General features: G+C 47.4%; 1 protein-coding gene across 9 annotated transcripts in view; it reads left to right on the forward strand.

Moving 5' to 3' along the window:
- Window positions 1-13,781, forward strand: part of TMEM94 (transmembrane protein 94) — a 543,968-nt gene that overhangs the window by 123,769 nt on the left and 406,418 nt on the right. For all 9 annotated transcript variants that reach the window (XM_069200153.1, XM_069200150.1, XM_069200148.1 and 6 more), the window contains 2 exons: window positions 8,476-8,609; window positions 9,114-9,250. In XM_069200153.1, coding sequence (XP_069056254.1) covers window positions 8,476-8,609; window positions 9,114-9,250 — 271 coding nt within the window. The remainder of the gene's footprint in view (window positions 1-8,475; window positions 8,610-9,113; window positions 9,251-13,781) is intronic.

The following is a 13,781-nucleotide window of genomic DNA, read 5'->3' on the forward strand; positions in this document are numbered from 1 at the left end:
TTCATCATCATCTACATCACCTAAATCATTTCCCCATTTGTCTTTCAAGAGAGTCAGGGGGTCTGGAGTATTGTTAATCAGTTTCCGATGGGTTAGGGAGGTCGCTTTCTGGGGGAAGTGTCTGTTGAGTAGTCGGTCTTCCAAAGGTGAGGCTTCATGCAGGGTAGAGCCCCCTGGCCAAAACTGCCATGAGTTCATGGCACACCTGTGTGATATTCTTGTGGAAGGTCTGGCCAGGGGATGAGTACCCCGTATGCCCATAGGTCTCCCACCCTGGAGAGGCCTGCCAAATCCCACTTGTCGAACCCAGGCTGAGAGCCCAAGGTTGCCGCATCCCAATGGGGGTCGCTGCAGTTATTTTGTTAGTCCAGCCTAATGCTTTGAGAGTAGTTTGCCAAATGTTGGCCACGGTGGCTGTGGGGCCACTCATGTAGGGACATGTTTGGGGGCTGTATAGGGCCCTCAAGTAGCCTGATGGTTGCATGAGGTATCTTTCCACGCAGGTTCGTGTGGGGCCCGGAAGGGCTATGTACCGATCATACCAATTCCTGGTGAGTTTGTGCAGAGCTGTTTTGGCCTGGCTCCCGCCCCAAAGCAGTGATCTGAGCTCTGAGTTGATAGCCTTAAAATAGGAGTCATGCATGGGGTAGGGCGAGTTTTGTAGGACATATAGGAAATGAGGCAGGGACATCATTTTAAAAAAGGGCTGCTTTACGTAGAAGTGAGAGAGACATGGAACGAAAGTGCTTGATGTCCTGTTTCAGTCTTGTCAATGGCAGCAGGAGGTTTTTTTTTGTAATAAAGATCTAGGTCTTTGGTACTGAATATGCCCAGGTAGCTGAAGCTTTTTACAGCCACTTGCCCCTGTCAGTCTCATGGTAGATGAGGTAGCGTGCCCTGGAGTGGGTATATAACTGACTTACTCCAATTTATGGTATAACCCAAGTATTGACCAAATATTGTTAATATCTGTGTATGTCTGGAGTGTGTAATTTTGGTGTCTGTTACATAAAAGAGCATATCATCCGCATATAGGAAGATATGGTCGTCCGCGCAAGTGGGTTCTGTCTTACCCAGGGCGCTGATGGTTCCAATGTAAAGGTGAAGATCAGCGGCGACAGGGGGCAGCCCTGCCTGGTGCTCCGGCGAGAGGGAACGTCTTGGAAATCACCCCGTTTACCCTAACCTGGGCCAGTGGTTGAGTATAGGGCAATTTGATCCAGCTCGTGAATTGAGGGCTGAATCCCAGTCTAGTTAGTACCTCAAATAAATAAGGCCATTCAATGGTTTTCAATGCCATTTTGGCATCGAGGGAGAGTACCAGCGAATCCTCCGGGATGCTCCTGACCTGTCCGAGGACCCCAAAGAGGCAGCAGCGCAAATTCAAGGTGGTGCTATGAGCAGGCATAAAGCTCATTTGGTCCCAGTGGATTAAAGTAGTAATCACCTTGATTAAGAAGTTTGTCAGGATCTTCGCAAGGACTTCAGTGTTGAGGAGGGGAGTTCAGTTGGTATAAGGCACAATCATCCGAGGGTTTATCCTTTTAATGTACGACCACTATAATAGCCAGGCATTGATCTTCAGGTAGAATCCTTGATCGGTTGGAGTCTTGGAACATGTGCCGCAAGTAGGGGGCCAGTTACGCTTCCAGGAGTTTATGAAGTTTTACAGGTAGGCCATTGGGACCAGTGGCCTTGCCAGAGGATAGATCTCGTGTGACTTGTACAGTTTCCGCCTCAGAGATTTCTTCCTCAAGGAGGGCCTGGTCTTTTGGATCTAATGTAGGGAGGTTTATATCTGCCAAGAGTTCCCTTGCCTCGAGTTCAGTGGTGTTTATCGTCAGGGGGTAGAGGTAAGCATAGTAGGTGGCGAAGGTCTCCGCCGCCTCATGGCGGTTATCAGTGAACGTGCCAGTAGAAGATCGTATCATCAGTACCCATTGATGTGCCTGGACTCTCCTATCCAGTCAGGCCAGTAGCTTCACAGCCTTGTCCCCTGTCTCGTAGAGGCAGTATTGCATTGCTCGGTAGCTCGCCATGGCAACCTCCATATATGTCCCTAGATTCTTTCTGTTTTAACTTTAGGGGGTGATATCAAATGTTGGGCTCTGTAGGAGAAGGTGTCTTTTGAGGTTGTCTAGATCTCGATCTATGGCCTCGAGTTTGGCTCGCTACTCTTTTTTTATGACCCACGATCAAGGGCAAACATTGCCTCCTGATCATCGTTTTGTAGGCTTCCCATAGAGTTGTGTGTGGTTGCACCAAGCCAGTGTTCTCAGCAAAATAGTTGTTGGTTGCTTTTATGGTACCCTTCCTGAGTGGAGGAAGTCTACGGTACCAGAGTTTAACCCGTATTATCTGACCAGAATGGTGTGTTCCCGGCCCCAGGGTAGCTGCTAGTGGTCGGAGATACCCCAGGCTAGGTGTTGTACCTTTGAATAGGATTGAGGGGGACATTGCAGGATGAGAAGGTAATCTATTCAGGAAAGGCAGCCACGTGCCCCTGAATGATATGTAAATTGTTGTTGGGTGGAGTGCCGGGTGCGCCAGAGATCTGTTCAGCCGAATGGCGTGAGGAAGCTTGAAAGCGGGACCCGCGAGTGCGGTGTTTGTCGTGGGGGCAGCCAGTCCCACTCCTCGCTAAGCACTAGGTTAAAAGTGTACCAGTGGGTATCTGGAGAAGGAGATTGCTAAGATCAGCCAAAGGCTAATTGTGGAGACTGGGAGGAACATAGATGGAGCAGACATTAATTGTGGTTCCTCCACATGTACCAGAGAACGCCACATAATGGGCGTATCTGTCTGTTAATTTATGGTGAATTGTGAGAGGGAGGGACTTAAGAATCAGGATCCCCACTCCTCTGGAGCAAGTGGTGTACCCTGAGTGTGTTAACATTTTGTAGCCCCATCTGTCACTTGCATTACCCAAGAGGTGAGTTTCCTGGAGTAAAATATCGGTGGCTTAGCACTTAATATATTGCAGCACTAATTTGCGTTTGATTTTGTCGCCTAGGCTGTTAACATTCCAGGACAGGAACTCTATCTTAGGTGTATGTGCAGTGCCCTTTTTATGTGTAAAGTGACTTGGTACCGTCCCCTCCGGGTGACCTATCCATAAGTGTTGTGTGAGAGGGATCATGGTCAAAGACCCAGTGGCCGGGGAACAGTTCCCGCTCTCTCTCTGAACATAAACACCATAAAATAAACATTTAAGCAAAAACTGTTCTCCAACTATCATTCCCCCCTCCCTGCTATCCTGCATAACGGGTATTGAACTCCCACCTCCTCTCCCCCTCCACACACACACACACAGCATTGCAGAGTGCCTTTCAGCCCAAACTGGTGTGTAAGCAAACAAGGGCGGCCGAGGTGGTCCCACCTTAAGTGGCACAACCCTTAGAACACATTTTTGCAACCAGGAAGAGTCAAGTGCTGCATATCAGGAAGCACGATTGTGGCCTATACGGCTCTAGGTAGAGGATATCTTGGTTCAGTCATTATCTTGAGAGTCTGTAAGCCATGGACCTCCTGCATCCTAATGATTTGGTGAGTCGAAGTCTGGCGATGGAGATGGCGGATATTTGTTGGATAAAGATGCCGTTGGTTTCCTCCCTCAACAGCGAGGGTGGGCGGAGGGTTTTGAGAGCCAGGCGCTTCTCCATCCGTTAAGCTAGTCCCATGTCTTCTCGGGCGAAACACAGAACCTGGTCTTTTACTCCACTGCCACTCATAGCTATGCTGGGAACAGCATTACGTACTTTAGGCCCCGGTCTTGTAGTTACCCTCGGGGCCATCCGACGTGAGATCCCCTGGTGCCACAGGCATCTTTAAGGTCGACTGGATCCGTGGTGAATCCATTGGCGCTGGGACAGTGGACGTCGTCGGCGTCACCGGTCTTCAGGGCGACGCCAAAGGCATCAGTGCTGAAGCAGTACTTCCGGAAGGAAGAAAGAGCATAAAGGGTGTCGGCTTGTAAGGAGCCGGAGCACCCATGTCAAAGGCCAAAGGACCTGACGGACCCGCATGCCCTCCTCCAGGCGCCATGGTGGCAAAGATATTAAACATAGCATTTAGAAATGCTGCGGGGTCTGTGTCCGGCGCCAGGAAAGCCGGATAACCTTGAGGAGCCGGCGCCGGAAGTGAAGCTGATGACGGCCCAGGCATCTCCTGCTCCGGAGAAGCCCTCGGCTCCTGAAGCGGATCCACTTCATACACTGACAGTGGAGACGTCGGTGAAGCTGAAGTCGTTGAAGGTGGAGGCGTCACAGTTGGGCTGATCTCCCACGCCGGTCGGCGCCGAGCCAATGAAGACCTGGAATGGGAGCGATCTCTGCTCGATCAGCGCCGTGAGCCATGTCTGCGCCGAGAGTCCCGATGGCGCCAATGAGACTTCGAGGATCTAGAAAAAGACTCTCTATGATGATGCTTCTCCTGCTTCTTCTTAGATCGAGCAAGAAACAACTTAGCCTCCCGTTCTTTCAGGGCCTTAGGATTGTTGCGTTGGCAAGAACCGCAGGACTCGACCTCATGGTCGGAACTAAGGCACCACAAGCAATTCTCATGTGGGTCCGTGACCGACATGCGACCTCCACACTGCTTACAGGTTTTAAAACCCGACTTCCTCGGCTGCGACATAGTTACACCGGAGTGAAACTATAGCTCCCTGGTAGCCTCGAAGAAAAACCATTACTCGAAGGCACGGAAAAAAGGGAACTGACGTCTGCACATCAAGGGCTTTTTAGTACCTGGATTACGTCGTACGGCGTCGCGTGGAGTCGGGCAATTGTGACGTCTTCATTGACGTGCAGAGCTAGAAGAAAATTTGCATCGAAACCTGGCACGAGGGGAAAATTCTTTAGGTGAGGAATCCACAGGTAGCTAGTGTATCCACCAGAAAAGGCATTACCGAAGGTAACTAACTTGTTCTTTTGTCTGATGGGTAACCCGGGTGCCCCTGCCACCAGTCATGATTGTCTTCAGGGGGAATTCTGGTTTGGACTGTTGGGGCAGGGGGGACAACCGAATGATGCCGTCTCCACCGCCTGCCAGGGGACCCTACTAGTGTGGTTGCCCTGAGGCCATCAGGTCTGATCACCGCGGAGCCACTCTCCACCAGGATGTCAGTCGAGGTGTGTGGCTCAGGTGTGGATGCCGGTGGTCAGTGTGGGGCCTTGGGTCATAGCAAGATCTGAATGTTCCTACCTGGGGCCGGGCCCATCACATTGTTAGGTGATTAGGGTGGCCCCAGCCAGGGTCTGCAGTTTACTCATCGACAGGGGACACTCCAGTGGTGGAAGGAGGTCCTAGCTCCTTGTTAGGTGCTCAGGCACCCGGGCCCCTTGATAGCATCTGTGTAAGGAGTTCCTGCAGTGGGTAGTGGAAAGGGCGCCCCCAGGTATTACCAGCAGCGTGACATGGGGAAGTTAGCAGTGGGAATGATAGGCGTTGTATAGCGTAGGGAGACAGTTTCTAGACTTAGCTGGCTAGAAGGGCACTGTGGACGTGCTCGGACTCGTAGCATTGGGCGGCTGGTGCAGTCTCAAGGATTTATTGCCCAAGGCCCCTTTTAGCATACCAGGGGGCTCCGGGTCACCACTGCGACGATGGGCCTCTCACTGTAGTCTCCACATGGAAGATAAAGTTCTCTGTTCTTTCCAATCGCTGCCGGGGTAAGCCCCTGGAGGCCTTGCATCACGGCCTGTGAATGGGGAGCAGCTCCCTCACATTGCTGGGCTCTGAGCACCTCTGCGCTGGCATGTAGGGGCGCTGTTGAGAGTTGCTGATGTGCAGGCCAGGTACATCAGAGGGCTGGCTGTGCCACCATGCAAAGCATGACCACCCGTTGAGGTGTAGGCCGTTGGGGAGTAGCTGGCTGCCTTCATCAGAGGCAATGGTCACTTGCTTCTTGTGGTGCCCCAAGTCGCTGCACCTTCAGTGTGTGGTGGTGGGCCTCGGGTGCCAGATCAAGAGCCAGATAATAGCGGGTCTGGCTGATAGGTTCGAGGAGCCTCGTTATGTTACAGCCATTTTCCTCAGCTGTTAGCCACACCCTCTCCATGCTTGAGCCTTTAATCACTCCCCAGCTCTCTTTCATCTCCCCCCACCAAACAAGCTGCCTCTTCCTTCTTAATAACCCAGGCAAGAAGGCGGCCAGCCTTGTCAACCACCTCATATAGTTTATGTGACATTGCTAAATATTGTTTGAGTTTCGTTTTGTGTGGTCTTTTGATACTACTGCTTAGGGGCCTCTCTGCTTGAGTATCTGGCCTCAGACCAATGTCCCCTCCAGATGGAGAGTGGTCTGAGATTCCTCAGGATCAACATCTTCTTTTGTCAGGTGTTCTGTCCCAGGAACAAAGACATAATCTCACTCAAGAGAAGGTCTTATGAGCTTCATAGTAATAGGAGCATTGCTTAACACAAAGGTGTCAAAGCCTCCACAGATCCTTGTGGCCCATAGCCACAACGAATTGAAAAAGTTAGGGTTCATTCGAATTCCAAACTGCTTTCAAAGCAGTCCTTTCTTACTCGGGCAATGTGACATTGTTAAAGACTTCCCCTATTAAGTGTATTAGGCAGTCTTCATCCAGTAGGGTGGTTCTACTTTATCATAACCTCCTGTTGGACGGTTAGTGCATAGTAAAGTACTGTTCCTTAAAGTAGTGAGTCTTCAACTCTTTCCTAAATTGAAGCAGTCTTGAGGCAGTCCTGGTGGATAGAGGGATGTTGTTCTAGATCCTGGGTGCATAAATAGAAAATGCTTGATGTCTTGTTTTTTTTTGTTTTTTTTGTTTTTTACACTTTTTAGTCTGTATTCTGAAGGTATGCTGTCTGTGGGCGTGCTGAGAAACATCAGAGATCCTAGCTTATCTTCAAAATAAGTTGCGGATTGTTAGTGGTGTTGTTGTTATCAGCTATTCCAGCTTTAACCTGCCATGTTTTGCTGTGTTGTTTTAAAATAGTTTAACAGTTCAGCAATCCCTGTGTGTTCTGGTCCTCCAGGGAGGCTAGGAAGGAAGGCCCAGGGAGTAAGGAGGAAAGAAATCCCTCTATTCTGTCACCCTCAGTCAACGTTGTAAATGAGGCAGCTGGTTTTGAAGATGGTGCAGCAAAGGGAGCCAATCAAGTTCCATCAGGATGAGGGAAATGTGATTACATTTTTTCAGGTTCTGGATTACACATGCTGCGGTGTGTAGGATGCACCCAGGGGGTGCCAGTATGGCGTCTGTGAGGCTGTGGAACCGGGTATTACTGCCATGCAGATGCAATAGTACGAGAGCTTGAACATTAGTTCTGTACAGTAGTTTTGAAGTCGCCTTCTAAAGAAACAGTTTGACTCTCTTTGGAAGAGAAAGCTAGTACCAAGTATTATTTGTTTTTGGCAGTGTGTTCCTTGCGGGTGAGTTGGTATCCAGAGTTAATTCAAGTGGCTTGGCATTTGGAGAAGTCATCATGTTTTATGTAATTGAAACAGGTTTGTACTGTATCTTCTTTGCTGTTCTAGGCCAGTGGGGTCTCCACCCTTTTCACTCACCAGAGCTACTTATGTTCAATGAAAATCATCATGAGCTACTAATTATATTAGTCATGCACATTTCAGAAAATATTACATTAGTGACCACCATATGCAAGGTTACCAGCCATGATCACTTAATTGTCTGGATTGACAATGGCTGTGTTGACCTCTAGCCTCTCTGCAGAATGTGTACATGCCTTGCAAAGGCCATGTTGGAAGAAAAAATGGCCCTTTGCCATTGCTGTTAACCAGGAACTTTACCTGGAAGCACGCTCAATGTTTCAAACAAAAGCAACCTTTCCTTGCAGAAAATATGTGCCAGTGAGCCGACCTGAACTGTTGGTATGATGTGATGTGACTCCATGGGAACTGAGATATGGATCTCTGGTTCCAGACAACACGGGTAGAAGATGAACCTATGGTGTCTTTATGGAGGCGGGCTGCTACCCGCCTAGCAACAAGGTGACTGTCCAGAGGCCCTCATTCTGCAGTGTCTAGCCCACTTTTGGTCTAGAACACAAACTGCCTATCTTGCTTCTATGTACCTTTCTAACTTGCACTAAGAAATGCAATGTAATAACCTTAAGTGATTATGTATTACAACACTTCTGTGAAGCGCTCTGATGGCCATTCTTTTAAACTCTGCTCTATATAAAAGAATCTATCAGAAAAATCATTACCAAAGGTAAATAACTTGGTCTTTGGAAAATGTACAACCTTTCCTTATTATTGTGATTGGCTGATTGTGTGTATTTTGTCCAGATTAAGAGCTTTACTGTTTTGTTGGAATTTAGAGTGAAGCATCTTTTCTGAGCTTGTGCCTTAGAGAGAGGTAATGTTCTACAGAGTATCTGACATAGCCTCCAGATTGGGTGGCTTGTTCTCCGGGGTACACTGCAATTTAGTTTAATGTGAATTTGCCTTCTTTTTCTCACCAAGTATCTCTGCTCCCCTTTCAGGATGTGTGGAGGGGAAGGAGGAGTTTCCTGTACCATGAAAACCGTTCCTCTTGCTTCCATTGGCCAGGGGCGTCCCTAATGCTGCTGGCTGTACTGTTGCTGTTGTGTTGTTATGGATCTCAGCCGGATGGCAGGTAAGTGCTTCATTTAGGGGCAAGAGGTATTCTAGTCCAGCCCTTGGGATGACCTATTTAATATTGGTAATCCTACAGTCTGTCTATAAATTGATAGTACTTTGCGGATTACTTAAGGATCTGTTGGTAGGTTCTGTGTAGTAAATGTCTTGATGATCCTTCCCTTGTAGTCTGGATTTGTGGGATCTTTGTTTGCAGAGAATCGTATACGCTGCTTCATCTGGTTAGTGAAACTTTTGTGAGATGGGTATATAATTGTTAAATAAATTTAACTTTTGAGATTTTACTCATTGCAAAGGTTCGTATTGTTATGCCTGTTTGGGAATGACACACTTAGAAAAGCCTTAGATAAATATGGGCAATAATCTTGCAAGGTTCTGGGAGTTTTAAAGATGGTCTCCTGATAATAGTCTAAGAAACGTCTGTTTCATGTTACTTTAATTATTAATATGGCTTTACAGAGTTATATTTTGTCAATACCTTTTGCACCTGTCCCTCACCAAGTCAGGGGTCTGAGATCGGGAACGCTCTGGCACTCTTTTTGCTTCTACTATTGAACCTCTTCTTCATCGGACGTCAGGAGAGGCTGAAACGCAGAGAGGTCATCCTGAGGCTTTCAGATATCATCAACAAAATCAGTGGTAAGTACTTGTTTACCATTCTGACCTGTCTCCTCTTCTTTTCGTTTTCCTGTCCCATCAACCCTCCCTTCCTCTATCACACTTAATTTCAGCTTTTCCTTAATCATTCCCTGCTGTTCATCTCTATTTATCTTTGTTCATTTAATACTCAATTCACTATGCTTTTATTCCTTCTCGTTTGCTTCTTGTTGTTATAAATTAACTATTCTTTCCACTACCATATGTGTTTTCTCTGCTCATCTGTTCTTTAATCCCTTGTTACTTAACTCTATTTCTGGCTCTAATTGTATTCCTCTTCCTTTATATTCCTCTGCATTTTTCCCCTCCTTTCTGTTCACCCTTTTTGTCTTCCTTCCTTCTACTTTCCCCTTGTTCCCCTTGTTCTGCCTTGCTTCTTTCTTTCTCTTACTTTTCCCTTTACTTTAGCTTCTTTTCAATCTCAGTTCTCCATCTTCTCTCTTCTTTTTCTCTACTTCCCTGTCTTTCAGCCTTTCCCTTTCTTCCTCTTGCTTCCCTTTACCTATTCTGACCTGTGGATTTACTGTTGCTTCTGCCCCTATTCTCTGTCACACTTCTTTTTCTCTAATTGAGCTCCCTTACCCTATTCAGGGTCCTTTTACTTTCTCCCTTGTTACTCCTTTCTTTCACCAGTAGATTTCTTCATCCTCCTCTTCTTAATTCTTTCATCTTGTTCCTCCTTTCCTTTTTGTTTCCCTCTTTCATTCTCTTTAATGTCTTCCTCTTTCTTATTTATTTCTCCTTTCTTGCTTTTCCTTCGAAGTTTTCAATCCTTTATTCCAATCATTCTTTCAGTTGCCTCTTCCTTACTCCCCTTTTTTACAATTTAAAAATTTTATATTCCTGAATTCTTCCTTTGTTCTACTTCTTTCTTCATCTCCCTCTTACTTTTCTTTCCCCTTCAGTACTTATTTCCCATCCATATCTCTGTTTTGCCCTTCTGTGCCATTTTGTTTTCTCCCATCGCTGCTTATTCTTTTGTTGTGCTCATCCCTTCTTACTTTCTCTTCCTCCTTTCTTCTCACCCCAGCCGCATAAAGGAACAGTAAAAGCTGCTGCAGCTGATGCTGTCCCTGCAAGATTCTGAGCAGGTCCCTACCTGTATTGTTTCTTTTCATGTATGTTCAGTCCACATCCTTCGTAGTCATGAACCATTCCTATCCAGTTTCCTGTTTTTTTTGTTTGGTAGGCTGGGCGTTATATACATTTCTCCTGCTGATTCTGCTTTTTTGGGAGGCATGTTTTTTTTTTGTTTTTTTTATTATTTTACCTTTTTCCACTGGTTCAGACATTGATTTGCCTCCTTCTACATCTCAGATTGTTGATGATTGGCTTTAAGCTGTGCATTAGTTGCAGATTTTATTTTCCAATTATATGCCAAACAAAGCATGTGTTTCTTGTTTTACGTAACACCATCTGGTGAGGTTGTGTTTTCTGTGTACTTGAATTGAACTGAACTATCTGAGGGTGCAGTACCATTTTCTATCCATGATTAATTAGGGACCAATGCTACAAAATTCCATTGATATTATTGCAGGAGGGAAGTATTAGCTCCCAGGTCAGCAATATGTTTGGACACTGTGCAGTGGTCCTCTCCTCTTTCTCTTGCTGAGTCTTCAAGTCTCTATTTAGGAAAGGCTTCTCCTGGACGCACAAATTTGTGACCCCTGGGAGACCAAAGTTGTGGAAGACTACTGCACCTAACAACAGTTCACAGTATTCACCTCTAATAAGATAGTGAAGCTGCTTCTGTACCAACTCAAATAGCTACTGAGTACTCTGTGGCAGATCAGGCTTCAACTGAATCACTAAAGAAGGTTTGTAGATCTTTGGCTAAATATCTTAATTTAAAGATTGACATGCGTGTTCCAAGGGTGTGGTACACCATTATTAGTACTATGGAAAATTGCGTCAAGTTGAGCCTCGCCATGTTACAGACAATTGCCAGAATGATTTTGTCCATTCAAGAAGTGACCAACAGAGAGCTGATGGCAAGCTGTCTGCTAAATATTCAACGCTTTATCTAGAGTTAGCTTCACCCATATGACAGATACAGAAACATAAGTTGAAAGGCAAACACTTTAGCAATATGGGGAAAATCTTCTACTCTATTGATATTTCTTTTCCAGGGGATCCTCATCAATAGTCATAAACACTGAATATTCCCACCCATGTGCGGGGACCCCGGATCATATACAAACACATGTATATGTATGAAATAACTATGAAAAATAAAATTTTAGTAGATACTTTCAATACCAATATAATATATACATGTGTAAACAGCAATGCAGACTATGTTGAGAAACAGGCTAAAAATGTTTTCTTTTTTGGGGAGTTTAAAAAAAAAAAAAAAAAAACATAAATGAAAACCTTCAATTAAAGTTAAAACTTTCTGTAGTCAAAATAGAAGGTATAGAAAGTGTAAGGAAATGCCTCCTTGGCATGGTTACCCCCTGACTTTTTGCCTTTGCTGATGCTAAGTTATGACTTGAAAGTGTGCTGGGACCCTGCTAACCAGACCCCAGCACCAGTGTTCTTTCCCTAAACTGTACCTTTTTCTCCACAATTGGCTCAACCGTGGCACTCAGGTAAGTCCCTTGTAACTGGTACCCCTAGTACCAAGGGCCCTGATGCCAGGGAAAGTCTCTAAGGGCTGCAGCATGGTTCATGCCACCCTGGGGACCCCTCATTCAGCACATGCACACTGCTTCACAGCTTGTGTGTGCTGGTGGGGAGAAAATTAATAAGTCAACATGGCACTCCCCTCAGAGTGCCATGCCAACCTCACACTGCCTGTGGCGTAGGTAAGTCACCCCTCTAGCAGGCTTTACAGCCCTAAGACAGGGTGCACTATACCACAGATGAGGGCATAGTGCATGAGCACTATGCCCCTACAGTGTCTAAGCAAAACCTTAGGCATTGTAAGTGCAGGGTAGCCATAAGAGTAGATGGTCTGGGAGTTTGTCAAACACGAACTCCACAGTACAATAATGGCTACACTGAAAACTGGGAAGTTTGGAATCAAACTTCTCAGCACAATAAATACACACAGATGCCAGGATACAATTTATTGTAAAATATACCCAGAGGGCGTCTTAGAGATGCCCCCTGAAAACATACCCGACTTCCAGTGTAGGCTGACTAGTTTCTGCCAGCCTGCCACACACCAGACATGTTGTTGGCCACATGGGGAGAGTACCCCTTTTGTTACAGCGCCACAGGGCATCCCAGCTAGTGGAGATGTCCGCCCCTCTGGCCACTGCCCCCACTTTTGGCAGCAAGGCTGCAGGAGATAACTAGAAAGACAAGAAGGAGTCACTCCCCACTCCCCAGCCCCTAAGGTGTCCTGAGCTGAGGTGACCCTTACTTTTAGAAATCCTCCATCTTGTGGATGGAGGATTCACCCAATAGGATTAGGGATGTGCCCCCCTCCCCACAGGGAGGAGGCACAAAGAGGCTGTAGCCACCCTCAAGGACAGTAGCCATTGGCTACTGCCCTCCCAGACCTAAACACACCCCTAAATTCAGTATTTAGGGGCTCCCCAGAACCTAGGAAACTAGATTCCTGCAACCTTAACCAGAAGAAGGACTGCTGACCTGAAGCCCTGCAGTGAAGACAGAGACGACAACTGCCTTGGCCCCTGCCCTACCGGCCTGTCTCCCAACTTCGAAGAAAACTGCAACAGCGACTCATCCAACAGGGACAAGCGACCTCTGAAGCCTCAGAGGACTGCCCTGCAACCAAGGACCAAGAAACTCCCGTGAACAGCGGCCCTGTTTAACAACCTGCAACTTTCTTGCAACAAAGAAACCACTTTAATGACTTCACGTTTCCCGCCAGAAGCGTGAGACTTTCCACTCTGCACCTGATGCCCTCGGCTCGACCTGCGGAAAACCAACACCTCAGGGAGGACTCCCCGGCGACTGCGAGCTCGTGAGTAGCCAGAGACGACCCCCCTGAGCCCCCACAGCGACGCCTGCAGAGGAAATCCAGAGGCTCCCCCTGACTGCGACTGCCTGTAACAAGGGACCCGACGCCTGGAACCAACAATGCACCCGCAGTCCCCAGGACCTGAAGGAACCGAACTCCAGTGCAGAAGCGACCCCCAGGTGACCCTCTGCCTAGCCCAGGTGGTGGCTACCCCTTGTGCCTGCCTGCATCGTTGAAGTGACCCCTGGGTCCCTCCAATACTTTCTATCTAAAACCCAACGCCTGTTTGCATACTGCACCCGGCTGCCCCTGTGCCGCTGAGGGTGTACTTTTTGTGCCTGTTTGTCGTCCCCCCCCGGTACCCTACAAAACCACCCTGGTCTGCCCCCCGAGGACGCGGGTACTTACCTGCTGGCAGACAGGAATGGGGGCACCCCTGTTCTCCATTGAAGCCTATGTGTTTTGGGCACCTCTTTGACCTCTGCACCTGACTGGCCCTGAGCTGCTGGTGTGGTAACTTTGGGGTTGCCTTGAACCCCCAACGGTGGGCTACCTAGGACCCAACTTTGAGACTTGTAA

The sequence above is a fragment of the Pleurodeles waltl genome, chromosome 7 (assembly GCF_031143425.1).
Source record: "Pleurodeles waltl isolate 20211129_DDA chromosome 7, aPleWal1.hap1.20221129, whole genome shotgun sequence".
NCBI lineage: Eukaryota > Metazoa > Chordata > Amphibia > Caudata > Salamandridae > Pleurodeles > Pleurodeles waltl.